Below are 27,325 nucleotides of genomic sequence, written 5' to 3' on the forward strand. Positions count from 1 at the left end.
CTACTCCCCTAGTCCACTGACGGTGGAGATCCTGGAGACTGAGCGGCAGAGGATCATAAATGGGACCACCCAGCCAGTCTCTTTGGCTGCGTCTGTGGGGAATTCAGCTGACGCACCACAACCGGCCGTTGCCGTGTTTACAGAGCCTCAGCATGCAGCCAAGCCTCTGGGCTCACAGCATGCAGCCAAGCTACAAGAGCCACAGCCGGCCTCTTCAGGTTCTTCAGAGCCACAGCCGGCCTCTTCAGGTTCTTCAGAACTACAACCAGCCGCTTCAGGGTCATCTGAACCTCGCCTAGTTCCAGAGGAGCCTGTGGTCGGGCTGCCTCCACGACCTGGTCCAGAGCACCTGCTCAGTTTCCTCTGGGGGTTGCTACTGGAAATACGGACTGACTCTTTGACTTTGACTGACTATGCACCAGACTTTATGACTGACTTTGTGGCAAGGAGTGACATTTTTGGACTGTGTTGTGGCTTTGTGTTTGTTTACCTTCAGCTTACATGTTTCTATTTTGGTTTTTGTATCATGTTTTCTTTTCTTCCTCTTCCGCCTCCTGTGTTTACTTCTTAAGTTCTTTTATGGTTGTTTTCTTATTACTTTGTATGGTTTTTTATTATTATTATTATTATTATTGTAAATATTATAGTTCTTGGTCTTCCCTGGATTCTCTAGTTCTAGTTTTATTTCTCTTTAGTATCTTTGTGTTTAGTTGTGTTTTATTATTTGTTCCTTTGCACACTTCTTGTTTACTAGTTTATTTTCTGTTTCCTTTCCAGTTAATTCAGTCAGTGTAGTTAGGTTTGTTTACTTTTGTATTCTTTATGGGTTCTTTGTTTGTTCTCAGGTTGTTATTATTGCTATGTTCCCTCTAGTTTCTCTGTTTATTTTAGTCATGATTATTCTAGTTTTCTTATTCCTCATTTGATTATTTATCTTTGTCTATAGGTTTGCTTGGTCTGTTTATTAGTTACTTTGCCCATCCTCAGCCTCGTTTGCCCATCCTCTATTTGTTTCACCTGTTCCTTCTGCTTCCCTGCCTCCTTGTCACACCTGTTCCCTGTTTTCTATGATTACATGCCCTTTGTTATCCCTCAGTATATTAGTTGGTTTTGTGTCATTGTTTATTGCTGGTTCCTTGTGTTCGTCACACCTCGTTCTCGTCCATGATTATGCTTTGTTTTTTGCATTACCTTTCCTTGGGAAACCTGCAGTGATTTTTTGTAAGCTTTGTATCTAGGCTCTGGTTCGTTTCCTGCAGGGTTTTTGCTACGTTTTTGACCTTGTAAATAAATCTTTGAATTACAAAGATGATCCTGCCAAGCTCTTTTCTGCACTTTGGTCCAATGCAAAACCACATCGTGACACAATGATAATTTGACTAGACTTTCACGTTACAGGTTCCACATGCATGCACTTATCAACAATGTTATATTGGTATATGAACATTATAACAGTTCAAGTAATATGCTACAGCCATGCTACAACATACATTTTTGACATTTTAACCTATTGTCAGTCTGTTTGTGGTAATTCTTTGTTATTGCAAATGTTACTATGGTGAAACATCAGTGTTGGTAATTTAATTGAATTGGTTTTAGTGTTTACCCTTTTGACAAATAAATGATTCATTATTTTATGAACATTAATTCAATTCAATAAAAAAATAAAATGTTAATGTAACTCATTTATAGGAGTTATTATAGATTGTGATGGCTCTGGGCAGGAAAGATCTCTTGTAGCAGTCAGTTTTACAAGCAATCTGAATTAGCCTCTGACTGAAAAGACTGTTTTGTAATGAGAGTCTCATGGAGAGGATGGTCGGGGTTGTCCATAATTTTCTTGATTTTATACAAAATCCTTCTTTGCATCATCAACTCCAGAGGTTCCACAGTCCCAGAACAGAACCAGCCTTCCTTATCGGGTTGTTGAGCCTTTTTAGGTGCCTGGCTCTGATGCTGGCTTTTCATGACTACCTTTTTGTTACTAGTAGTCTCTGAACAAGAGGTTTATATTCTGAGCAGAGAAAAACAAGGTTGTGATCTGATTTACCCAGAGGAGGTCTCGATTTGGAAATGTATGAATCCTTGACATTTGCGTAAAACAAATCCAATGTCTTGTTTTCTCTGGCAGAGCAGCTGACAAACTGTTGAAATGTTGGCAGTGTAGCAGAGAGTGAGGCATATCTAAAATCACCAGATATTTCCACAAAAGAATTGGGTGTTTTCTGTAACTTAGCAGCAACGGAACTGATGACATCACATCCAGTGTCTGCAACAGATGTCATCAGTTCCGTTGTTGCTAAGATATATTATTTCCATTAACAAGTTAATAACCAATTTACAATCATGTCAACGGTTCCAAATATATGTGATGGTTATAAATAAACAAAAAGGAAATAATAGAAACATTCAAAGGCATTAAAACAATCCACAAGAATTCGATTTTTATTTGTCCCAACAATGCTACAAGAGTAAGATTGGTGTGTGTTGTGTAAGTGTGTGTTCCTGCAGTTCCACAACCTACCAGTGGTGGCCAATACTGAGTTAAGTATCTTATACACACCTAACCACCCTAAAGATTTGACAGAGTATCCTCCTGAGCTTAATTTCATTGAATCTAATGAAAACAATGTTGGGACCAGGTTTTTGGTCCACACAAAAAATTTGGTTCCCACACTATGAGTGTGCTATCAGGTGTTGGTCCCCTCTATGCAGCAAAGACACACACACATACACACACGCATACTCAGTTAAGAGGTCAAAAGAGGTCATGTTACAAAATTTATTTATATTTATTTTATATTTTTTCTGACCGTATGCAAAGAAAAAAAGGAGTTTGCTTTTGGTTTTTTACGTGACAATGGACATGAAGATGTGTCTTTATAAAATTGTTTGAATGTAAGGTATCTCGCATTACACTGAGGCGGCAGAAAACGAGAAAGGAAAAAGCTAAATTAACAATAGTGATAGAGAAAAAACATTTGTAGCGCTGAAACAGGCTGTGGAAGATGACTTTCTTTTGAGAGTTGTAAATGCTGGGTAATCCCCATAAAGCCTAAAACCTTCAGCAGATTCGCGGTGATTGGATACACACTTACATTTCAACAGTTTTTATTCAACTACATACACTACCTGAAAAGTTAGGTGTATTTGGGTTTCTTGTTCCGTTTCAGGATGAATTTTAAATGCACTAAAACCTTTACAGGTGAACGTAATGTGACCTCTAAACTTTTGAATGCACATGACCTTTGTGAACAGTGCCCTGTGGAACCAGATGCCACTCAATTCTAGACACATTTAAGGGAGGTGAAAGGCACTCAAGTGTCACATCAGACTACTCAAAACTTTTGACATTAGTATCGTCTCCGTGCTAGACGACCTGCAATGATACCTGACCTCACCACCAGGCACACAGGCATCGTCATCTAGCACAGGCCAATAAGCATTTACGTTGTATGAGGGATCTATGGGCCTCAATGCTCTTTTTTTATGAAAGTCTATTTACAATCAGCAGAAATGATAGCCATCAATGATGTTGGAAACGTCAGAGACAGCCCTATGTATCAGCAACTGTTGTCACCAGACGACCCTTGGGTGGTGGTGTTGTGAACAGCTGTAATTGATGCTAATGGCTCATGAAACATTGGAACGTTGACAGTTTTTGTTGTGGTATACCCACCACTGTTGTTGGCATTTGTTTCAATAAATTATTTGAGATGAAAAAATCACCATTACATGGTAACACCATTACCATTACAATTGCCCTACTTTCGTGATATATTACTGTTGTGTGAACTTTTTACGTTTTCCAAAAGCTTCACCTGAAAGCCAAATATCCCTAACATTTTGTAAGTAGTGTAGGCTATAATAGATGACACTAGAAGAGATCCAGATCCACAGCTCAGGGGAGAAAATCTCTTGACAAAACAACTATTAGTTGTACAACCCTTAAATGCTTGATAGAGGAGTGGCCAAAGGTTTTGTTTAAGATAACCCAAAAGAATTTCCGTTTGTAGCAAACGTGCATGAAGGTGCTCTGGTCAAATCAGACCAAAATTCTACTTTTTTTGGCCTAAATGCTAGCTAATACTGCAACCTGCACACACTATACTCAGTAAAACATGGAGGTGGCAACATCATGTATAGGAATACTTTCCTCAGCAGAAACAGAAAAGCTATTTTAAGTAGTGCAAGATTGGGGCTCTACCGAAAAAAAAGATTAGAAACAACTAGTTCAGATGACACTACAATCTCTCTGTTTTAGAAGATGTTGTATGACTCCAGTCCCTTATGATTTATTATTGTTGTATTATACATATGCTTAAATTGTTTTTCTCTTTTAATCTTTTCAGCTGTCTTTCTTATGCATCTATGCAGTTGATATTTGGCATTAGAGATGACTGATGTATTTTCTTTAAGGTCCCTTTATTCAGACCAGTCGGAGCCTCCTAGCTAATCATGCACAGTGTTAAAAAGAAGACAGAGAAAACATTTATGGGACCAAAAGAAGGCAGTGTTAGCTTTCCACTGGTCCTACATTTCACACCAGTGGCAAACCAACTAAAATCGTGAATTTTCCTGTCACAAATTTCTAAACATATCAAAAAGTACTGTACAGAAAACATTTCTCTGCCAGAGCTAATGCTAAACGTTAACCGTTTACAACATGGGTAATAAGCATGGAAGAATTATTAGAATTAATAATGTATGCTCTTGCTAGGAACCTAGGCAACTTGCTGTAAGGCTGTGAAACTGTTCTCTTTTTCATCAGATTCTCAGCTGAATTTCAGTTTGGACTTTGACTGGGCCATTCTAACACATGAATATGCTTTGATCTAAACCATCCCATTGTAGCTCTTGTTGTTTGTTTAAGGTCGTTGTCCTGCTGGAAGGTGTTGGGACCCACAACAATGGATTTCAACATTAAACTCCGGTACATACTTTTCTGGAACTTTCAAAATAAATTGCATTTAACAGACTTTCAGCACAACTTCAGAAAGGGGAAGGGGGGGGGGGGTAACAGAGGTCTTCCCATGATGCCACTGCCCGCATAAAACCCCCAACTTCCCACAAGTCTTTCTCTTCCACAACGGTGTTCATCGGAATAGGAGGGGAACAAAGCGCGCTGATGTCTCTTTGCTGGCAAACAGACATAAACTCTTCAAACTGGATCCAAGAGTGTCATACGATCATCAATCATATGCAAAGATAAGTATGAATGAAATACTGTCTGTGTATCCAGTATTTTCAACGGGGGTAATTAAGGTACAAGCATTGCTTGACTTTCTCTCCGAGCCCTGTAGGCGTGGACAGGATGGGCCGCCCAGCTACAGCTGCAGAGCTAACTCTTTTGTTCAGAGCGAACGCACTTTCAACCCCCCGCAAAGCTACCGAGCTAACCGCTTGTTGACTGTGGATACTTTCTTCAAACTTCACCCTTGGACAACGTTTCCTCACCACGGTTCATGAGGTTAAGTGTTTTGGGCAGAGACAGATTTAGAATGAAATGATCTAAACGTTTTTCATTTTATGAAGTTTTGTTTGTGTGAAACTCGGCTACCTTAGTGCTACCAGGCTATCTGCAGCACATGTGCCCTGTTTTGTGTACTTTGTATGTGTTTAAAGTTAAGGCAAACTTTATTTAAAGGGTGATTTTAAACAGAACATTGATCATAATTGATAATTGATGCGCTTATGCATTTTAACCTTTTTATTAACCCTGGTATTTTAAAGGTATGTGTTGATTCTGGTGCTAAGCTATTAGCTTCTTTGTTAGCTCAACTGCTAACCGGTAAGAACACGTGCTTGCTACTAAAGAGTATTTAACAGAAAGGTTGTTAGTTTTCAAACTAGTGAATAATAGTCCCTGAACATCATTTACTAGATTTGATAACTAAGTAAACACCATTAAGCCCATTTCTCCAGAAAGATTTGGCTCTTTTCCAAAATACTCCCTTAATAATATTTCTTCAAATATTATTTCAATAAATAAAAGCAGCTAATTAGACACCGTTGAGAAATGGTCATCCAGAAGGTTGGTTTTATTCAGCAGATCGTTATTTAAAACATTATTTTATTAAAATAATATTTGATCTGATCTTGCATTGTGAATGGTTGTCTAAACGTTTGCTGATTATATTTAAGTTGGTTCCAAGACTAACTTCACTTCCAGATTCTTCAAGATAATCCTTGGTTCTCAAACATAAACATTGCATGGTAATGCTGCATCACTCTTTTGGTCATGATTTTCAATCATCTTTAATCAACTTGTTTATATTGTACATAGCCCATTAGTCTTCATTATTCTCTAATTATGCTTGGTAGTTGAGTTGGATTGTTTTAGCATAGTAAAGAGTTTGTTGATTGAAATATGTTTGACTTGGAGTTGACCTATTTTTGTGAATAAATTCTTGTATTTTAAGAAATTGTGTGAATTCATTCCATATATGTGCAGAGTTTATGCTGTTCAAAAATGTCAGAGCTCGTCTCACACCTTTCTATTTTTTCGCCTTAAAGGGCTGGTATTCACAGGACAAACCTTAACAGACCGAAATATTATTTGATAAAATATAAAAATATTAACATTAAATAATATTCTCCTTGAACCGCCACCTTAACGTGGTAGAGGGGTTTGAGTGCTCAAATGATCCTAGAGGCTATGTTGTCTGGGGCTTAAATGCCCCTGGTAGGGTCTCCCATGGGAAACAGGCTCTAGGTGATGGGTCAGACATGAGCAGTTCAAGAACCCCTCTTGACAACTACAAAATCGAGGCACGTGACGTCGCCCGGTACGGCGGAGCCTGGGTCCGACCCTGGAGCCAGGCCTGGGGTCGGGACTCGTTGGAGAGCGCCTGGTGGCTGTGTTGCTCCTCGCAGGACCCGGCCGGGCCAAGCCCGAACGAGAGACGCGAGACCATCCCCCAGTGGGCCCACCACCTGCAGGGGTAACTGTGAGGGACCGTTGCAAAGAGGATTGGGCGGCGGACGAAGGTGGAGACCTCGGCGGCCCGATCCCCGAATGCTTAGGCTGGCTCTAGGGACGTGGAATGTCACCTCGCTGCGGGGCAAGGAGCCTGAGCTGGTGCGGGAGGTCGAGAGATATCTACTAGAAATAGTCGGGCTCGCCTCCACCCATAGCGTGGGCTCTGGAACCCTTCTCCTCGAGAGGGGCTGGACTCTCTTCTACTCTGGAGTGGCCCACGGGGAGAGGCGGCGGGCTGGGGTGGGTTTGCTTGTCACCCCCCAGCTCAGCCGTCTCGTGTTGGGGTTTACCCCAGTGGATGAGAGGGTCGCATCCCTGCGCCTTCGGGTTGGGGAGAGGTCTCTGACTATCATTTCAGCCTACAGGCCGAGTGGTAGTGTGGAGTACCCGGCCTTCTTGGTGTCCCTGTCGGGGGTGCTGGATAGTGCCCCTCCTGGGGACTCCATTATTCTGCTGGGGGACTTCAACGCCCATGTGGGAAATGACAGTAACACCTGGAGAGGCGTGATCGGGAGGAATGGCCTCCCCGATCTGAATCCGAGCGGTGTTTTGTTATTGAACTTGTTATTGGATTGTCCATAATGAACACCATGTTCTAACATAAGGATGTCCATCAGTGCACTTGACACCAGGATACCCTAGGCAGGAGGTCAATGATCGACTTTGTTGTCGTATCATCAGACCTTTGGCCGTATGTTTTGGACACTCGGGTGAAGAGAGGGGCTGAGCTGTCCACTGATCCACTGGTGGTGAGTTGGATCCGCTGGGGGAGGAGAAAGCCGGACAGATTTGGCAGGCCCAAGCGCATAGTGAGGGTCTGCTGGGAACGTCTGGCAGACCCCTTGGCCAGGGATGTATTCAACTCTCACCTCCGGGAGAGCTTTGACCAGATGCCGAGGGATGTTGGAGACATAGAATCCGAGTGGACCATGTTCTCCGCATCTATTGTCAATGCTGCTGCCTGTAGCTGCGGCCGTAAGGTCTGCGGTACCTGTCGCAGCGGCAATACTGGAACCCGGTGGTGGACACCAGCAGTAAGGGATGCTGTCAAGCTGAAGAAGGAGTCCTATCGGCTGTGGTTGGCTTGTGGGACTCCTGAGGCGGCTGACCGGTACCGTGGGGCCAAGCGTGCCACGGCCCGGACGGTGGCATAGGCAAAAACTCGGACCTGGGAGGAGTTCGGTCAGGCCATGGAGAAGGACTACCGGTTGGCCCCGAAGCGATTCTGGCAAACCGTCCGGCGCCTCAGGAGGGGGAAGCAGTGCTTCGCAAACACTGTTTACCGTTGGAGGTGGGGAGCTGCTGACCTCGACTGGGGACATTATCGGTCGGTGGAAGGAGTACTTCGAGGATCTCCTCAATTCTGCCATCATGCATTCCCTGGTGGAAACAGAGGGTGGGGACTCAAGGTTGGACTCTTTCATCACCCAGGCTGAAGTCCCCGAGGTGGTTAAAAAGCTCCACGGTGGCAGGGCTTCGGGGTTGGATGAGATCCGCCCTGAGTACCTCAAGTCTTTGGATGTTGTAGGGCTGTCATGGTTGACACGCCTCTTCAACATTGCGTGGCGGACTGGGACAGTGCCTTTGGATTGGCAGACTGGGGTGGTAGTCCCCCTACATAAGATGGGTGACCGGAGGGTGTGTTCCAACTACAGGGGGATCACACAGCGTCCCTGGTAAGGCCTACGCCAGGGTATTGGAGAGGAGAGTCCGGCCGATAGTCAAACACCGGCTTCAGGAGGAGCAGTGTGGTTTTCGTCCCGGCCGTGGAACACTGGACCAGCTCTATACCCTCTACAGGGTACTCGAGGGTTCATGGGAGTTTTCCCAACTGGTCCACATGTGTTTTGTGGACCTGGAGAAAGCATTCGACTGTGTCCCTCGTGATGCCCTGTGGGGGGTGCTCCAGGAGTATGGAATCTCTGTACAAGCGGAGCAGGAGTTTGGTTCGCATTGCCGTCACTAAGTCGGACCTGTTCCCGGTGCATGTTGGACTCCGGCAGGGCTGCCCTTTGTCACCGGTCCTGTTCATAACTTTTATGGACAGGATTTATAGGCACAGCCGAGGGCCAGAGGGGGTCTGGTTTGGGGACCAGAGGATTTCGTCTCTTCTTTTTGCAGATGACGTGGTCCTGCTGGCCCCCTCTAGCCAAGACCTACAGCATGCACTGGGGCCGAGTGTGAAGCGGCTGGGATGAAGATCAGCTCCTCCAAGTCCGAGGCCATGGTTCTCGAACAGAAAAGGGTGGCTTGTCCTCTTCAGGTTGGAGGGGAGTTCCTGCCTCAAGTGGAGGAGTTTAAGTATCTCGGGGTCTTGTTCATGAGTGAGGGAAGAATGGAGCAGGAGATCGACAGACGGACCGGTGCGGCTGCCACAGTAATGGGGGCGCTGTGCCGGTCCGTTGTGGTGAAGAGAGAGCTGAGCCGAAAAGCAAATCTCTAGATTTACCGGTCGGTCTATGTTCCTACCCTCACCTATGGCCATGAACTTTGGGTCATGACCGAAAGAACGAGATCCCGGATACAAGCGGCGGAATTGAGCTTCCTCCGTAGGGTGGCCGGGCACTCCCTTAGAGATAGGGTGAGGTGCTCGGTCATCCGGGAGGGGCTCGGAGTAGAGCCGCTACTCCTCCACATCGAGAGGAGCCAGTTGAGGTGGCTCGGGCATATATACCGGATGCCTCCTGGACGCCTTCCTCGGGAGGTGTTCCAGGCACGTCCCACCGGGAGGAGGCCCAGGGGACGGCCCAGGACACGCTGGAGGGACTATGTCTCTCGGCTGGCCTGGGAACGCCTTGGGCTCCCCCCGGAGGAGCTGGAGGAGGTGTCTGGGGAGAGGGACGTCTGAGCGTCTCTGCTGAGTGTGCTGCCCCCGCGACCCGGTCCTGGATAAAGCGGAAGACGACGAGTATGAGTACGAGATTCATAATCCTAACAAAGGCAAATATCTGCCTCAGTCTCACATGTTTTGCAGTCTCTAACAGGTATTCTTTCAAGATAGCTCTGGATTAAGCTCTATCCATCTTTCTATCTTCTTCTGAAAAGCTTCCCTGTCCCTTGTGAAGAAAGCATTCCCACAGAATGATGCCACCACCATGTTTCATGGTTGCGATAAGTTTAAGGTAGATTTAAGGTGATTTGCAATGTTAGTTTTTCTCCACACACAACATTTTGCATTAGTCAAAATTTAACATTTTGGTCTCATCTGACAGCAGCACCCTATTCTATATATATTCTGTACATGTGTGCATGGCTTGTGGCAAATGTCTTGCCACTCTCTGACAATGGCCAAATTTGTTGAGTGTCCTCTCGAAGGATTCTACCTCAAACATGTTGAAGTTTTTGCATTTAAAAAGATAAATTGAGGAAAAGTTAACTTTTAAACATATGCTTTACATTTTAATATGGGTTAATCTCTTTGGAACTGACCCATTACATACAAGACTTCCACATTCTTGCATTCAGACATCTACTGATCTGCCATTTATCGATTAGTTATTGGAATTTGTTGATAGAAAACTGTTATAAATTCCATTTGCACTTTTCCAAAAGCCATGTGGGGGACACAGCTAACACATGGAACAAGGTGGTATGGTTAGAGCAGAATAAAGCGAAACTTTTTGGCCTACACGCAAAGCACATCACTGACAGAGTTTTGTTAGTGATGCTTTACACAAGTAGCCAAGAAGGCCAATGTTTAGGCTGCAAAGATTCTCTATTCATTTGGGAGAATCACTTGGGAGGAGCAGTACAATATGGCAACATCACACTGTGCTCATCATACAGTGATATTTACTTAGCTATGGTGAAAAGGAGGTGTTTGACAAGAGGTGTGAACAGAAGAAATTAAAATATTCTTAAGTAACCATATTGATATATTGACACATCAATTTTTGTATAGATTGATGCAGATTTACTATAACCAATTTGACGGAGCTATCTGATGAGCTATTTTGCAAAGAATGTAAAAACATTTCTTTTATTGTTCTATGCTGGGCAACAGTAGGTTTAATTTGGCTATGAATAACTATTTAGTGCCAAAGGCAATTATGAACAAAGTTGGCCATTTTGATTTGATAATTACCAAATTGGGGCACCATCTGATTATCAGGAATAGCCAAAGAGCTCTTAGTCTCTCTCAGTTATTGTTTTATCAATACCTGTCTGGTGAGGAGTGGTGTTACAAAACAATAGATGGACTGTATTCTCGCACTGGCGATCTCGAACAGCAAACTCTGCACACATATACAGAGTAAACACAAACAACATCTCTCCAAATATAATAAGAATACTTTAAATTACAATGCTTTAGTCAACGAAGTCTTTAAATAGACTAGTAACTTTCAACAACAAAAAACAAATAAAAAAATTTAAGACTAACAAAAAAACTAATACCACAAAAAAGTAAAAAGGAACAAATGATAATAATAAGAATAACTAGAAAATTTCGGAAGAAATTTAGACGGGGCCTGCCTCTTGGTGCGTTTTGCTCCGACCAGAGCTTGCTATATTTTTTTTATGTCATTGTCTATGCTATATTCTATGCTATTATCAGCTTAAAATATTACTAGTAACTCTGGAGGACTCAGGCTTTTATTTTGAAATTTTCAATAAGCCTTATTTTAAATGGGCAACACTAGGTGAGCTCCAAGAGTAGTGTGAAGCCCACTCCTGCAATCATCTATTGTTTAAAGGCTTTTATTTTGGAGAGCAGGTTTTGTCTTATTTTGAAAATCAAGCATGGTTGTCACTTCAGGTCTGGGTTAGTTCCATGAGTTATATAGAACCTGTTTGCTATTTCAAAATCATTTTCTATGCTCTTTTCAGCTCTCAAAATCCATAGTAACTATGGGGGGTTGAGGCTTTTATTTTGAAAGTTTCAGTAGGCTTTATTTTAAAAGGCCAACATGGTCCTATTTCCAATACTGGGGGAGCTCCAACAGTAGTGTGAAGCCCACTCCTGCAATCATCTATTGTTTAAAGGCTTTTATTTTATAGAGCAGATTTTGTCTTATTTTGAAAGTCCAGCATGGTTGTCCCTTCAGGTCTGGGTTAGTTCCATTAGTTATATAGAACCCGCTTGCTATTTAAAAATCATTTTCTATGCACTTGTCAGCTCTCAAAATCCATAGTAACTATGGTGGGTTGAGGCTTTTATTTTGAAAGTTTCAGTAGGCTTTATTTTAAAAGGCCAACATGGTCCTATTTCCAATACTGGGGGAGCTCCAACAGTAGTGTGAAGCCCACTCCTGCAATCATCTATTGTTTAAAGGCTTTTATTTTGTAGAGCAGATTTTGTCTTATTTTGAAAATCAAGCATGGTTGTCCTTTCAGGTCTGGGTTATTTCTATTAGTTATATAGAACATGCTCGCTATTGTAAAACCATTGTGTATGTTATTATAAGCTTTAAATAATCATTAATAAGCATGGAGGGTTGATGAAAGAAATTGACCTTTAGGGTCAATCACTGTTGTCTGGGTGTTGGAACAGCAGTACATGCTGTTTAAGTTCCCCACACAACATGGCCGCCATGTAGTTGCCCCCTATGAAGCTGGTCAAAGGGTTAGGTGTCATGTCAGGTTTAAGCCATAGAAATGAATGAATATCAATGAAAGTCAATGCAAAGTCCTCAGAAAGATAGTAATCCATGCATGTGTGTGGGAGTGTGTCTGTGTGTGTGTGTGTGTGGGTGTGTGTGTGGGTGTGTGTGGGTGTGTGTCTGTGTGTGGGTGTGTGTCCCAGTGTGAGACACAGAGAGGCAGAAAGAAAGACAGAATCACATCCAGACATATACAGTAGGAGATACACAGAGCTATAAATAGAACAGTGAGGAATGAATCAGCCAATCAGCAAAGAGCGTCAGTGTAACTTGACACCTGCTGTTTCTCACTCACGCAGCACCTCTCTCTCTGTCTCCCCTGGTCTAGGCTTTATAACATGGAGGCGCATGCTCCCGAACAACTGGCCATAACTCTGAAACCGTAGGGGCGATCGATGTCATTCTTGGACCGTTTTTATCAGAACGGACAGGGGATCAAGAATATTAACACATTTTTGTTGAAAATATAATAATAAAGACACAACACTGGGTGAAAAGTAAGGGAAAATGGAGAAAAAGGCAAAAATGCCTGAACATGCTCCCGAACAAAGTCTAATATCTGGGAATCCGTACATGGTATTTGAAAATTTTTTAAACTGTGGGCGACAGCTGTCCCTCGTCGCCAATCATGGATATTTTCAAAGCTCTATGTCATTCACAGTATAAAATATGATTTTTGAAAGAAATGGTGTCACTCATGGATTACAGGTCAAGCTCTCATTGAAAATACATGGGAGAAGGCCTACAGAAATCTACTGACTCTTGGCGATCGAGGGGTGTTTGACAGAAATCTATGAGACTTAGAACAATTTTGAAATTATTGTGTGAAAGCAGAGGCCCGGCCCTACAATCTGACCGAAAATTGTGGCTGTAGAGCGAAATTTGTGGCCGTGAGTGCCAGTTGAAACTCATTTTTTCTGAAAAAAATCCCCTCTTTTTACACTCTAGTAACTGCCATCTCCACTGTTAAGAGTGTTATTTTCTCTCAAACTTTGTGTCGCTTGGAGTCTAATTTTAGAGAAACCGTAGCAGTTATCAACAAACCGTTTTCACTTCTGAAGAGCCGACGGATTTTCCTACAAACTGAAAGTCAAACTGTTTTTCTAGGTGAAAGTATGGCGATACAGCAGAGCCTCAAAAACAGTGAATTTTGAGGATTTCTTCGCCCCTGACTCCATTCATTCCTATGGGGTTTTTGGGGCTCGGTTTTTCGTTAATTACGTCGCCATAGTAACTCGAAACGCCAATAAAAGTAATAGCACACCTCACGGGACCGAGCCGGTCGTTTTGATGTATATATTGTGGGGGTGCACGCAGCGGTTCGGGCCGCATTAACGGAGACGGAAGAAAAATAAATAAATAAAGAGACCAGTTTAGAGGTGCATAGTAATAGGTGCCTGCCATGCATTGCATGGCAGGCACCTATGCAAGCATTGCATAGGTCTCCTATGCAAGCATTGCATAGGAGAGCAGTGCATTGCGAAGCAATGCACTGCCTCCCATGCAATGCTATGGCAGGCCCCAACTAGAAAATTTCGGAAGAAATTTAGACGGGGCCTGCCTCTTGGTGCGTGCTTCTGGGACCACAAAGTTTCTCTGGCCGTTGGGTTTAGCTCCCATCAGGTTTGAGGGCAGACCTATGAAGAGCTTAAAAGAACTGTAAATTTGTGTGTTAGTTCAATTAAAGTCACCAAAAACTGTTTTCCATTTACCTGAAACAGGATTCAGGTTTCATTACATGAGGTTAAAACATGGCTTCAGACTTGAACCTGTCATAATAATGCATTTCAAAAACAGCTGGGAACAATAGTTTAGCAGCAATAATAATGTTCAACCAAATTCAGCATTCTACATTTACATGAATAAATGTTTTTATTAAATATTGTAGTTAAATTTTATTCTGTAGCCAAGAGTATGATTCATGTTGATGAGGAAATAAAAACTTTCTGAATCAGGATGCGTTTGTACCATGAGTTTTAATGGTAATTTACACAAGTAAATCCACTTCTTGATACTTGAGATAATTCAATTCAATTCAGTTTTATTTATATAGCACCAATTCACAACACATGTTGTCTCAAGGCACTTCACAACAGTCAGGTTCATACCTTCCAATTAATCCTAACAATTGAACAGTACAGTCGGAGTTAGTTATTTATTCAAATTGGATAAAAAGTTTTTCTATCTAAGGAAACCCAGCAGATTGCATCAAGTCAGTGACTTGCAGCATTCCCTCCTCCTGGATGAGCTTGTAGAGACAGTGGACAGTCACTGGTGTTGACTTTGTAGCAATCCCTCATACTGAGCATGCATGTAGTGACAGTGGAGAGGAAAACTCCCTTTTAACAGGAAGAAACCTCCAGCAGAACCAGGCTCAGTATGCACTATGAATTGACTGAAGTCCTTAGCGATGACAAACATTACAATTAGTTTCCTTAAGAACGGATTTGAACAATAACATTTGGTCTGACAAAGCAATACATGTAATTAGTTCAGCTCAGTGATCTCCTGCTTCACATCGGAACCTTCATGGTGAGAAGTGGAGGAAAGTTGAAAATAGCCACCTGTAAAATTCAATTTAAATAAATAAAACATTAATATACATGGTACATTTTTTGATTTATTTGATAATTAACAAATGCAGTGGAAATTAAGCTTACATAAGTCCAGAGGTTGCAGACTGTGTGCCGCAAATGCTTGATGTTTGCTCCCGCCTAGTTGACGCTCCAGCTGTTGGTCAAGTTGTTGATGGCGATGACCCGTCCCACGGCATGTTGAAAGAAACACAGACATCAAGATAAAACTTTCAAGCCTTAAGAAAAATCATCACCATTTAAAATCATGAACATGCAGATTTCTAACTACGTAGGTGACCCAGGAGGGGTCTATGTTGCAACTGCATTAAGTTTTGAGAAAAATGTACAATCACAACTTCATTGTGTTGTTGCAAATTACCCTGAACATGTCATGGACATACCTGGTCATGGGGCACGGAGTCCAGAAACCTTGACATAAAGAGACACAAATTACTTCAATGAGAAAAGCACAGAAAATAACTTATCCTAAGCTCAGTTAATGAAAAGCAAAATGAAAGCCATATCTTTTTCTCCGTAGACTGCTTGGAAGATCAAGGCTGCCAGGTGGGTTGGGGTGTCCTGCGCTAAAAGCATGGATACATGAATAATTACAATCATGAGATTCATGTTATATTTGAACTTTTACCAACAGCTACTATAATTGCAACATACAAAATACTTTTTAGGTTCATAGTGTATCATCAGCTAGATTTTGGATACCTTGGTGACGTATGATGGGCCGCTCTGCAAATCGACCAGGTCCAGCTTCCTCCATCTCTTCTTGGAACCCTCATGAGTCATACCGTGCGTTGCATGCTCTCAAGCCTGCAAAAACTTACTAAAACTGGGCAAAAAACGGTTATTTCCACTCAAAGCAAATTAACATAATGGCCAAGCAAACCGAGCGGAGTGGAGAATGTCCATAGTGTGGAAAAAACTGCTCCATCAGACTGGAGCATTGGCTCATGATCAGAAAGAAAACCAAAAAAGGAAAATAAAAAGAATACTAGAGAGCTCTAGCAGGTTCTCTAGGGGAGTTAAATAAAATGTTTCAAAAATGCACTGGTCTCCAAATTAGTTCAGTGGTCGTCTGAAGTAGCTGTATTCAAGAGTAATAAGCTTCACAGCCGTTACTGGACCTGTACAGGCCGTCAGCCGACACCGCTATTCTTATTAGCTGTTAAATACATTCACTTTCTTACAATATCCCAGGGGTATCCTAGGTGACCACTCGGTGCCTCAAATGGAGTACTGTGGTCATCTCAAGTTGAAGTATTCATGAGCAATAAGCTTACAGCCGTTACTGGACCTGTACAGGCCGTCAGCCGACACCGTTATTCTTATTACCCTTTAAATACATCAACTGGATTTCCAGTATCCAAGCGAATCATTGAGGACATTTGATTCTGATTATTTGTTCTCACTTTGGTGTTTTTACCTAAGATGGAGTACCATTAAAAATGACAGGACTATTGTCCTAGTGTAATTTGTTTCCCAGCCCTCTTCTCAAGTCATGGTGAAGATGCAGCTGAAAATGAAGCCAAAATGCAATATACAGGGTTGTGGTAACTGTAATAAGTCTGCAACACACCTGACTGAACACAATATTCTGGCTGAGAAATGTAAATGTGGTCAATGAGAGTCTGCCTTTCCGTTGTTGGATCCGAGATGAGTTGAGTTAATCCTTTGCTTCCAAACAACTCCTTGATTGCTTTTTTCCCCGGAGAGAGGAGGTCCTCGTTGAAGTCTCCCAATACCACAACTGGCTGAATATCCATTGAATTCAGGCCATCCAAAAGATTTTCCATGTTTGTCAAAAACGTAGCTAGATCATAACTTGGTGGCCTGTAAACCGTGGCAATGAGGGCTGTGATCGGCGCATCCACTTTCACAACGTTGTATTCGAGATCGGTAACATTGTGAAAGTATCTCCGCTCCTGGGGTTGTAGAAGACTCCTGCAGTAAGTGGCGACTCCTCCCCCCTCTTTGGTAGACATGTCCACTTGGTTGGAATAAGAAACATGTCTGTTGCGTGAAAAGAAACAATAACCCTCCATTTGGCAACAGGCTGGAGCAGAAGATCCAAATAAATGAGTCTCGGTAAGGCATAAAATATCTGCCAATCTGAGTTCATGATGGTGTTTCATGTCCTCAGAATGAGAGATGAGACCTTCGACGTTGTGATGAATAATTCTTAAAGTTGCACTTTGATGACGTGATTGAAAATTCAAGAGGGGTCTGGCGTTTGAGAACGATGCTGTTCTCATCGAATCCATAGCTGCTCTGATATTTTCATCGGCGTAGATCTTATTCTCATCCAAATCAATGATTTTAAGTCCTTCCAGAGAAGTTGTGCGACTGAGGGCGACGTATGCCATTCCATGTTCAAAAACTCTCTTCAAAGAAACAACTGCAGACTTCATGGTCATCCCTTGTACTTTGTGTGCTGTACATCCAAACGCCAACTTGATTGGAAACTGATGTCGAACAACTCCTTTTATGCTGGTTTGTTCCTCAAATCTCTCGATGTAAACAAAGTTGTCTGGTTTCCCTTTGATTTTTTTGGTGTGGCCAGCTGTGGGACTATCCAGTTTCAGTCCTATTAATTTCACGGTTCTGTTTCCATCTTTAGTCCTGGTGATGATATCTGCAATAGTGCCAAAGGTTCCATTGACAAGACCATCCTCTACGTTCAGGTTTCTTATGATCATGACTCTGATTCCCAATCCGACTTGTAGATTGTCAGGCAAATCTCGTTTCTTGGCTTTGACGCGGCTACCTAGATTTGTCATGTTTCCTGTTTTTGTATCCCTCTTGTAGTCCTCTGCCTGAACATCAACTATTACTGTTGATAAAGAAGCCACAACTGCTGCATTGTGAGCGTCCACCTCTTTGTTGGTCGCAAAAACATGCAGCACGTCCATTGGACACTCTTTGGGGTCGGTAATAGTTTGCGTTAAGAGAGATCTGTCGCCGTCGCTGAGTAAATCTGCTTTCCCTTTAACTCTAATCCGGTTCAGGAGCTCCGCAAATGCTCTGTCGTCTTTCTGTCGCATGATTTCCGTCAGACTGACCATGTGGAAATTTTCGTTCCAGATATCAAGGACGCCGGCCTCAGTGACACAAAGAGGTTTTGCTCCTCCCACTGGTGGCAGCTGGTAGAAATCTCCCACAGCCAAAACAGAAATCCCTCCAAATGGTCTTGTGTTTCCCTTGATTTGTTGAAATCTCCAGTGGACATATGAAAACAAGTCTTTGGAGATCATGGAGATTTCATCAATGATTAAGATTTCTACATTGGAAAGAACGGCTCTCACTTCATCCAGTGTATTTCCAAGTCCTTTGTATGGTGGCTTTAAGCTTTTGGGTAGCTTCAAAACTGAATGTAAAGTCTTGCCTGAGATGTTGTAAGCTGCAGTTCCAGTAAAAGCTGTGAGGAGTACCGTGGGCTGAGACATGTCACCAATATCGTGAAATCTGGGAAGCTGGCGCAAGAGCTTGGTTGCTTCCTGGTAAACACATTTGATAACATGAGACTTGCCACAGCCCGCCCCTCCAGTCAAAAAATAAAAGAACGGGTCTGGATTTTGACCCCAGACACGTTGCAGACACCAATGGCGAATGGCGTAAAACATGGACGCTTGAGTCTCATTTAAACTACGGTACATTTGTCTAATAAAATCAGGGCTCAATTTGGGTATTTCGATTGCTGGCATGGCTCCACTGTTGACATCAACTTGGTATTCTGGGACAGGGTCTTGTTCTTCACTTTCATCGATTGAGGGTCGCTCCGCTACGCATTCCAAACGGTCCAATTCAACTTCAGGAGCAAAAGTGTTCCAAGCATTGCGAACCGGTCCTTGCTTTGTCAGTTCTTCCATTATCTTGTCGATTTTCTTTCCTTCACCTTCGTATCTTTTGCGGTTCCACTCAACGTACTGTTTAACTTGCCAGCTACCACAGAGTCCATTGTCGTAAAAGGCTTTGTAAGTTGTGTGTTCCTCATTTTTCAGGTCCTCATCTCTTCTGTGTGGAAAGTACAACTTCAGAAGCCGTCTGTAAAACTTTTCTGGTGTTTTCTTCTCTGAGAAACGGGTAAATCTGATAACTGCTGGTTTGCCCATTGTTCTCTTCTGGATGTATCCGGCATCATTTAGGAGAGGGATTGCATTTGGTCCTTCAATTTGTTTTCCATAAAGGACCCTGTATTCCGACACAAATTCCGCCAGGCACATGTGTTGAAATTCCAACGTTTCAGGTCTGTTGAGATATTTTTCAGGCAATCCTGTCATCCAAACATTCTCTTCATCTGGGGCCATGTTCATCAGTTTGCTCATGGGAAGGCTCATTTTCACACAGTCTTCATCAGTTTGGATAAAAATGACACTGCGTGATGACTTTTTAAGGGATAGACTACATGTACGGGCTACTGACTCTTGTGCGCTAACTTCTCTCTGTTTTGAATAGGCCTGCATGATCTTTTTCATCTCGTCCCGTTGGTTGACATCGGACTTCTTTAGATCCTCGACAACGGATTTGAGGAACTGCGCCATTTCATGCTCTGGCTTGGCTATGTAGGACATCATGTACTCAATACAGCTGTACTCATCGATCACATACTGAATGTCCATGTTAGCATTCCAAGCACGCAAGAGATCCGGGTTGTATCCATTCACCCAGCTGTCTTTGGGATCACGCTTCATCATCACTACCATTCCAGAAGTCAGAGCATCCACATAGTGGTTGTATTCTTCTTTGGTCATCTTACAAGCCTGGAGTAATTCTGGCAAATCCTTGAAAGAAGATTTTTGATCCATGAGCAAATCCCTTATTGATTTCAGCTTCCTCTTTGCTTCTCTTTGTTGGTTTGAGATGATTATTGGCTTCGATTTTCTGGACTTCTTCTGGCCATCCTTTTGTCTGGATTGCTTAGTTTTTTCATCACAATCATTTTCAAAGTCGAATAAGAGAGGGGCTGTGATTCTGGTGCGGTCCATGGGTAGTTTGGGAAATCCAAATCTGCATTGCACATTTCCTTTCTTGCATGATTTGGAATGCTTTTTGCTGTGCATTTGAACCTCCGTTACAATTTTGTGGAGCTCAGGGTCTGTGGTTTCATCGGGCAACTGACAGGATATGTAACGGTCGATGAAATTGATGACTTGGTCACAACATGAGGGGTCCTCCATCTCAGGTGCATCCTTAATCCATATCACAGAATGTATATGCGGGGAACCCCTTGCTTGAAATTCCACACGATAAAAGTAATCCTCAACTGGTCCGATGGGCTGCGCAGGGGACAAAATGAGATCTGTGAAGAGAGCATCCACCCTCTTGGAGAACATTCTCATCACAGTAACAGGGTTGCTCCTAAGAATGTCACACTTGGTGTTCCAGTCGAGCTCTGAAAAGTTGACTTGCTCTCCGTGTTGAGCTTTGATGGCCTCAATGACTTCCGGCCATCTCATTTCAGCAGCAGAGAAGGTACAAAAGAAGGTTGGCTTTCCCAGCTGCCTCACCATGGCGTGCAAATCGCGCAAACCTTTCTCCCAATAAGCTGGAGTTCCTCTTAGGGGTTGCATAAAACGAGTGGCCTCTTTATTTTGGATTAGTTTTTCTAACTCTTCTTTGTCTTGTAGCATCTTGCTGGAAATGTTTTGTCCTTCTTTGCTCCTGGCTTTGCCTTTTCTTGACTGAATTGACATGCTGTTGTTGGCCATATGAGTCTCGGTAGCAAACTGAGCAAAGAAAAGATAACTCTGGTCTTTGGCAAATCGAGTGTCTACAGAGAAAAGCCTGACATTGAAATACATACTTGGTGACAGTATAACTCGTCTGGCTTCGTCTAACGTGTTTTGGCCAGTGGGGAATTGCACAGGAAAAGCCTTGGCTTCCAGCCTTGGAACAGTAAAGAAGCCAACGGGTTTGTTTCCTTGGGCGGGAGCGACACTAAAAATTCCATCTCCATAGGAGAGCACTTCCTGTGCTATGTCAGGTGGCTGCATACAAGTGTCCAAGATCAGACCCGGTCGAAGAGCCTGATGTTCTTCCCCTATGTGGTCAGGTTGGTCTGTGACTGCATCCTCTGCTTGGGTTTGTGATTCCTCAACAGGTTGGTCCTCCTGGAAATCCTCAAATGTTGCACTTTCATTTATATTTACATCCTTGTAATCCGGGTGGGTCTCTTTAAGCTTTCTGAGTGCAGCCAAAACATTTTCCATGTTTACTGTGTAAAAGTATTGGTATCCTTTGTATTTAATTTTCCTCTTCAGCTTAACCTGTAAAAGCTGTGCTTCTGTGCTGGGCCTGGGAAGACAGTTCACGATTGTTTCCATTTCCGAAGGTACACAAACAACAGCTCCATGAATTGCTCTCTGCTGTCCTTTGGGCAATGAAACAATCTTGGCAAAAGGCAGTATTTTTGCAATCAATTGCCTCTCAAGTACATTCAATAGGGAAAGCTCTGTGGGAATCGGTGCCAGGTCCAGGTGATTGGCAGCAGCGATTGATGGCATCTTTCCTCTGGTTACGTAGCTGTCACATGTGTAGCAGATCCACTCCTGAGTCCTCTTTTTGGGTACAGAACACGGGGCGGAGCATGCAGAGTCACACATGTGAACATACGTACCTGTCAGGCATTCGGCCTCCACACGAATGTTCTTGGTATATTTGGCTCTGTTACAATGCTTGACTTGACTCGGGAAAAGAGCTCTGTGACAAACCGTGCAGACATGTGTGGGTCCAAGTTGAATTTTCTCTTGAAATTTCATAATTGCAGCTTTCATTTCGTTGCTGATCAGAGGCTGTGGAGTTCCTTGGAGAAAGCCTAAAGTCCTTCTGTATTTTCGCCTGATTCTCATTGCACACTGCAGCATTGTATTTTGAGAAAGTGTCTTCTTTGATAGCCTTAGTCTCCTATTGACAGCACATTTTTTATTATGTTGCACCCGGAACTGTAACTTGCTGTACATTTTCTTCATATACATCCTCATAAGTCTTTTCTGTCTGGCTGTGAAGTTGGGATCGTTGCTGTACCTTTCCTTTATATAGTTCTTCATAAATGTTTTTTGTCTGGCTGTGAAGTTGGGTTCGTTGCTGTACCTTTCCTTTATATAGTTCTTCATAAATGTTTTTTGTCTGGCTGTGAAGTTGGGTTCGTTGCTGTACCTTTCCTTTATATAGTTCTTCATAAATGTTTTTTGTCTGGCTGTGAAGTTGGGATCGTTGCTGTACCTTTCCTTTATATAGTTCTTCATAAATGTTTTTTGTCTGGCTGTGAAGTTGGGATCGTTGCTGTATCTTTCCTTTACATATTTCATTTTTCGGCCTCTGTAGATTGGATCGTTGCTGTACCTTTCCTTTATATACTTCTTCATAAATGCTTTCTGTCTGGCTTTGTAGTTGGGATCGTTGCTGTATCTTTCCTTCACATATTCCATTAGTCTCCTTCGGTAAGCAACATCACGCTTGTATCTAGCAGTTAACTGGATCTTCCTCTCTGCATGTTGAAGAAGATATGCTTGTTTCATTGCCCGTAGTTTTTTTACCTTATATGTAGGCGATGTATCATATTTTTCTTTCTCAGATGTTCTTTGTTTCATTTTTCTAACTACATCCTGTCCCAGCTGTGCTTTGACCCTGTCTTTTACTTTTTTCCTCCTGGCTTTCGGCATTTTGGACACATCTGGCACTGTTGGGACGGTTTCCTCTAATATGTGGCCAACTTCAACAAGCCAAGCTGGCATTTCCTCTTCATCCTCTTCATCAGAAGCGCTCTCTGATTTCTTAGCACCTGGGCTTGCTTGTGTGGATCCAGGTGAAATATTCAGATTGCTCAAGGCCGGAGGAGGGGCATCACCAATGTCGTCGCTGACAAACGATACTGGTACAAACTCATACGTGGCATGGGGGCCACGGTTCTGAAAGAGTTTGTACAGATGTGCAACCATGAGCGTTAGGTTGCTAAAGGTCATGACCACTGCAGTTCCGTTAGGATGGGGCAGGCCTGCTGAGTTTCTGGAGTGAGAATCAAAAACTCCAAACCTACCGTATCTGTCCCGGAAAACTGCAATGCACTCTGGAGTCACCAAAAGAAAAGCATGGGTGACATTTTCAGACAGGCACTCTAGTTGTGAGGCAAGAGGAAATCCCATTGGCCGTGACCTTTGAGGGCTATCACTCTGACACAAAACACGACCAACTCTGACACCCGTTGTGTGCACAGAGTAGATGTTCCCGTCTGTCAGTACTTGTTGGGGCATCTCTTCAACCGTCAAGTGATTATCAACAAATCTACCGTCCAACATGAGCTGCTGTTTAATGCCAACATAAAGTGCATCTCCTTGCTCAAGTACTCTGTCAAGTAACACTGTGTCACACTGCAACCCCTCACTGTGGTACGCTAAAAATGTCAGAGCCATACAGGTACACTGGTGATTACGGGAAAATGTACCGTATCTGTAGTCAGCCTGGCAATGTGTGGCCCTCACAGTGTGGACAGGCGGACCGCTGGCACAGGGTTCCAACGAAGAAGCCTGAATCATAATCAGAAAATGGCATAAATTTAGCATTTTTACATACATTTTTTGGCTCATAAGTTAACAAATTAAAAATATACAACTGTATTAAACAAAAACTGTTAACAGGTCAAGTTTAGTTTCCAGGATGTAGATATTCAAAATATTTGACATTACAACAGTAGATGATTCACAAATGTTACCTGGCAGCTGTCATCCCTGACATGGTCCTCCAGAGGCGCGGGAGAGGACTTGGCGGGGGCGTCAACCTCCAACGTGGGGGTGGCTCTCCTGGGCTGGCGACGGGCTGGCCTGGACCTCTCAGTCGGAGCTCCCTCCACCTGAATTCAAGAGGAGCTTTAAATTTGGTGGAAAGTACAGAAGATGCACACAACTCTATATGTTGAGGTCTCTGATTTAGGCTCTGTTGCAAATATATTTTAAATAATTTAAGACAACTTACATCCACTACTATTCAACTATTGAAACTACTTTAAAACACAGAAAACAGTTTGAAATGCTTTCTGTACCAGAAACCAGGCAAGTGTCTCACAACACCGGCTTCAGTAGTTTTTGTTGATTTTGGTGCCGCCATTTAAAAGGTTAATAAAGTTTAGTTTCCAGTATTTACATATTTAAAATATTTGACATTACAACAGTAGATTATTCATGAAAGTTACCTGGCAGCTGTCATCCCTGACATGGTCCTCCAGCGCGGGAGAGGACTCGGCGGGTGCGTCAACCTCCAACGTAGGGGCGGCTCTCCTGGGCTGGCGACGGGCTGGCCTGGTCCTCTCAGTCGGAGCTCCCTCCACCTGAAATCAACAGGAGCTTTGAGTTTAGTGGAAAGTACAGAAGATGCACCAAACATCTTGAGGTATCTGTGATTTAGGCTCTGTCTACAACATGTTCTGTTGCAAATATAATTTAAAACAACTTACATCCACTACTATTCAACTTTAAAACACAGAAAACAGTTTGAAATCCTTTCTGTAATGATAGATCAAAGGTTAAAATAGTTTCAGACCTGCAGCTCCTCCGGTCTCGGCTTGGAGGGATCGGGTCGTGGACGACGTCTCACACTGGCTTTCTAAATAAAAGACAAAACAAATGCAATGAAATGACTGACAGACCTTTTGTAGCACATCAAATTTAAAATGAGCATCCAAAAATACCTTCTTCCCCTTCGGAGCACGCGTCGGTAACGGAGCGTCACGGCCAGACGCAGGAACGATCCGGTCCATCTCCTCCAGCACCGTTGGGCTGAACCACACAGGATTCGGGGGAATGGTGGAGTCCAGCAGGTCTCCCTTTAAAATAGAAAATAAATAAATAAAAATGCTTAAAATGTTTTCATTCCTTCACTGAGGGAACACACAATGTTCAGATTTCAGGTGAAGCAAAACGTACCTGTTGGTCAACCATCCTCCCAGTGATGTGTGGAGAGCCATCACCCCTCTGGACCTGGCGCGACGTCTGTATGGATTAGAAGATTTACAATGCTTACACATTCCCTAAAACAATGCTTACGTTTTATTAAAAAATCAAGTATGCATTACTTACCCTCTGGCCACCACGGACAACAGTCCAAGCGAAAGGGTCCGAAGGACGCGGAGCTGGAACCTCGCCGACCACAACCAGCCTGGGGGGGGGACGTCTCACCACGGGGGAAGGAGGCGTCACAGGAGCAGGAGGTGGAGCTGGAGATGTCGGTGCACTTAACTCGAGTTGCGTGTAGGACGCATCCCACAGCAACTGAGCAAGGACCTCCATCCCAGGATGGTCGCTCAGGTGAACCTGCAACACACAAGTCACATAACACATTCAATCATGAACATTAAGCACTAGTAACATTTTGATGTCAACAAATATAAAAATTCAACTTACGCCATCCCTGCTCCACATGTCCAAGCAGCTCCGCGGGAAATGTTCAACTACCGAGAGGTAGCGAACATCTGAAAGAGAGAGGAAGACAACAATCATTCTTAATGCCGCTCAGACTAACACTGTAGTGATTTAATGATAGAGAGACACCTAGCACTACTCTGTTTTTCACTAATTTTGTGTTAATTCCAACTTTAATTGGCAGTGAGCTGAGAACACATTAGGAACATTTACCCCATTCCACAAACTAAAATGTCAGTATAAAAATAAATTGTGTAACATTACTTACTTCTCCGAGCAGCCACACGGTGGTACTCCTGCCGGAGCAGCTGTTGGTGGTCTTCCTCCACGGTTAGACGTGGAGGAAAGTCCACAACAACCACCTGTATGATTGAATCAAAGTAAATAACACAAATTAACATACATTTATATATATATATTAGTATTTTTTTTTTGAACTAATTCAGTGAATATTAGACTTACGTTAGGGCAGAGGTTGCCGACGGCGAGCAGCAGCCCCTCGAAGTCCGCGCCCGACTGCTGCACGGTCCTTCTGGCTTCCAAGTTGTTGCCGGGTGCCAGAAGACAGACTACCTCGGGGGTCCGAGGCAGAACTGCTCCCAGCACCTCACGCCTCAACTCGTCCGCCGAGGCCCCGGGGGTTGCAAGAAACCCAAAGGAGAGGTTGCCCTCTGGCATGGAGACAAACTCATCAACGTAAGCACGCAGATGGGAGTCACCAACCAAAAGAACAAACTGAAAAAGAAATAAAGAAAAAAGATGAACGTGATATGATTAGGTTTTCAGTGCACACTGAGAATGAAGTATAAGGTGGGACAGAAACAACATACCCTCTTCTCCGGGACCGCGGCTGGCAGGACCAACTTGTGACTACGGTAAGTCACAGGGGAAAACGGCCACTTCACGACACGATGGCGACGCCCCGTCCCACGGCCTATAGAGAGACAAACATACAGTTCAAAATCAAATATCACTGAATTTAGAATTGAACATATTCTACAAAATAACTTAATGTACATACGTGACACAAGAGAGGTCAATGGCCTACGGGGCTCCTCCTGGCAAACCACCTGGCCCGGGGACTCCAGCAGTCGGGACATCTGAGAACAAATAAAAATTCAATGACTAAAGAAAACCAAACAAATGATCCAAAACTTAGTTACTGAACAGTAAACTACAGCTTTACCTTCTTCTCCGGAGACTGGGTGGGGGTCCAAGCCTGCGCGGTGGGTGGGGATGTCCTGGGCTGCAAACACAGGGATAATTACAACCATGTTGAAAGCACAAAAGTACCAACAACTACTGTTATACTAGGAAAAAACTAAACTATTACGATTTATAACTCAAGATACCTTGGCGACGTCCGGCTGGCTGCTCTGCAGGTCCTCCTGGTCCAGGGTCCTCCATCTCTTCTTGGCGGCCTCAGAGCGTCGTCCCTTGCGTGGCATCCTGGTGGACAGAGAGAAAAACAGAAGAAAACTGGGGGAGAAAAAACCGGTTATCTAGATCAAAGCAACAGAGAAAATACAAACTGTAAAATGTATTTAAATATGTTCCAAATGAATGAAACAGTGTTTGTGGGAAGATAGTGAGTGAATGTGTGTGTGTGTGAGTGAAAGTGTGTGTGTTAGTGAATATTATGTGTAGGTTTGTAAATAAATGTCTGTTGTGTCTGAATATGTTTATCTAGTCAGTGTGTTGTTTTGTGATTGAGATGTAACAGTAGTGTAGATGATTGAAGGTGGG

General features: G+C 43.2%; 1 protein-coding gene across 1 annotated transcript; it reads right to left on the bottom strand.

The window, feature by feature from the left end:
* On the bottom strand, nt 1-27,243 carry LOC124865210. The gene is made up of 15 exons (XM_047360169.1): nt 26,932-27,243; nt 26,766-26,825; nt 26,601-26,679; nt 26,410-26,513; nt 26,042-26,314; nt 25,848-25,941; nt 25,562-25,629; nt 25,238-25,471; nt 25,085-25,150; nt 24,850-24,984; nt 24,702-24,764; nt 24,355-24,489; nt 23,878-24,015; nt 17,611-23,692; nt 1-107 (listed from the first exon to the last, which is right to left on the bottom strand). The coding sequence occupies exons 1-15, from the start codon at nt 27,025-27,027 to the stop codon at nt 1-3; spliced, it is 7,734 nt and encodes a 2,577-aa protein (XP_047216125.1). The 5' UTR covers nt 27,028-27,243.
* Between the last annotated feature and the right edge of the window lie 82 nt (nt 27,244-27,325).

Source organism: Girardinichthys multiradiatus, unplaced genomic scaffold (assembly GCF_021462225.1).
Source record: "Girardinichthys multiradiatus isolate DD_20200921_A unplaced genomic scaffold, DD_fGirMul_XY1 scaffold_42, whole genome shotgun sequence".
In the NCBI taxonomy this organism is placed as follows: Eukaryota; Metazoa; Chordata; class Actinopteri; order Cyprinodontiformes; family Goodeidae; genus Girardinichthys; species Girardinichthys multiradiatus.

Bases quoted from the DNA above. Each gene is read 5' to 3' on its own strand.
- LOC124865210 (XM_047360169.1), bottom strand. From the start codon at position 27,027: ATGCCACGCAAGGGACGACGCTCTGAGGCCGCCAAGAAGAGATGGAGG. The intron at 26,680-26,765 runs GTAAAGCTGTAG...ATTTGTTCTCAG, and splicing joins CCCAGTCTCCGGAGAAGAAG to ATGTCCCGACTGCTGGAGTC. The intron at 24,985-25,084 runs GTACGTTTTGCT...TCTATTTTAAAG, and splicing joins GGAGGATGGTTGACCAACAG to GGAGACCTGCTGGACTCCAC.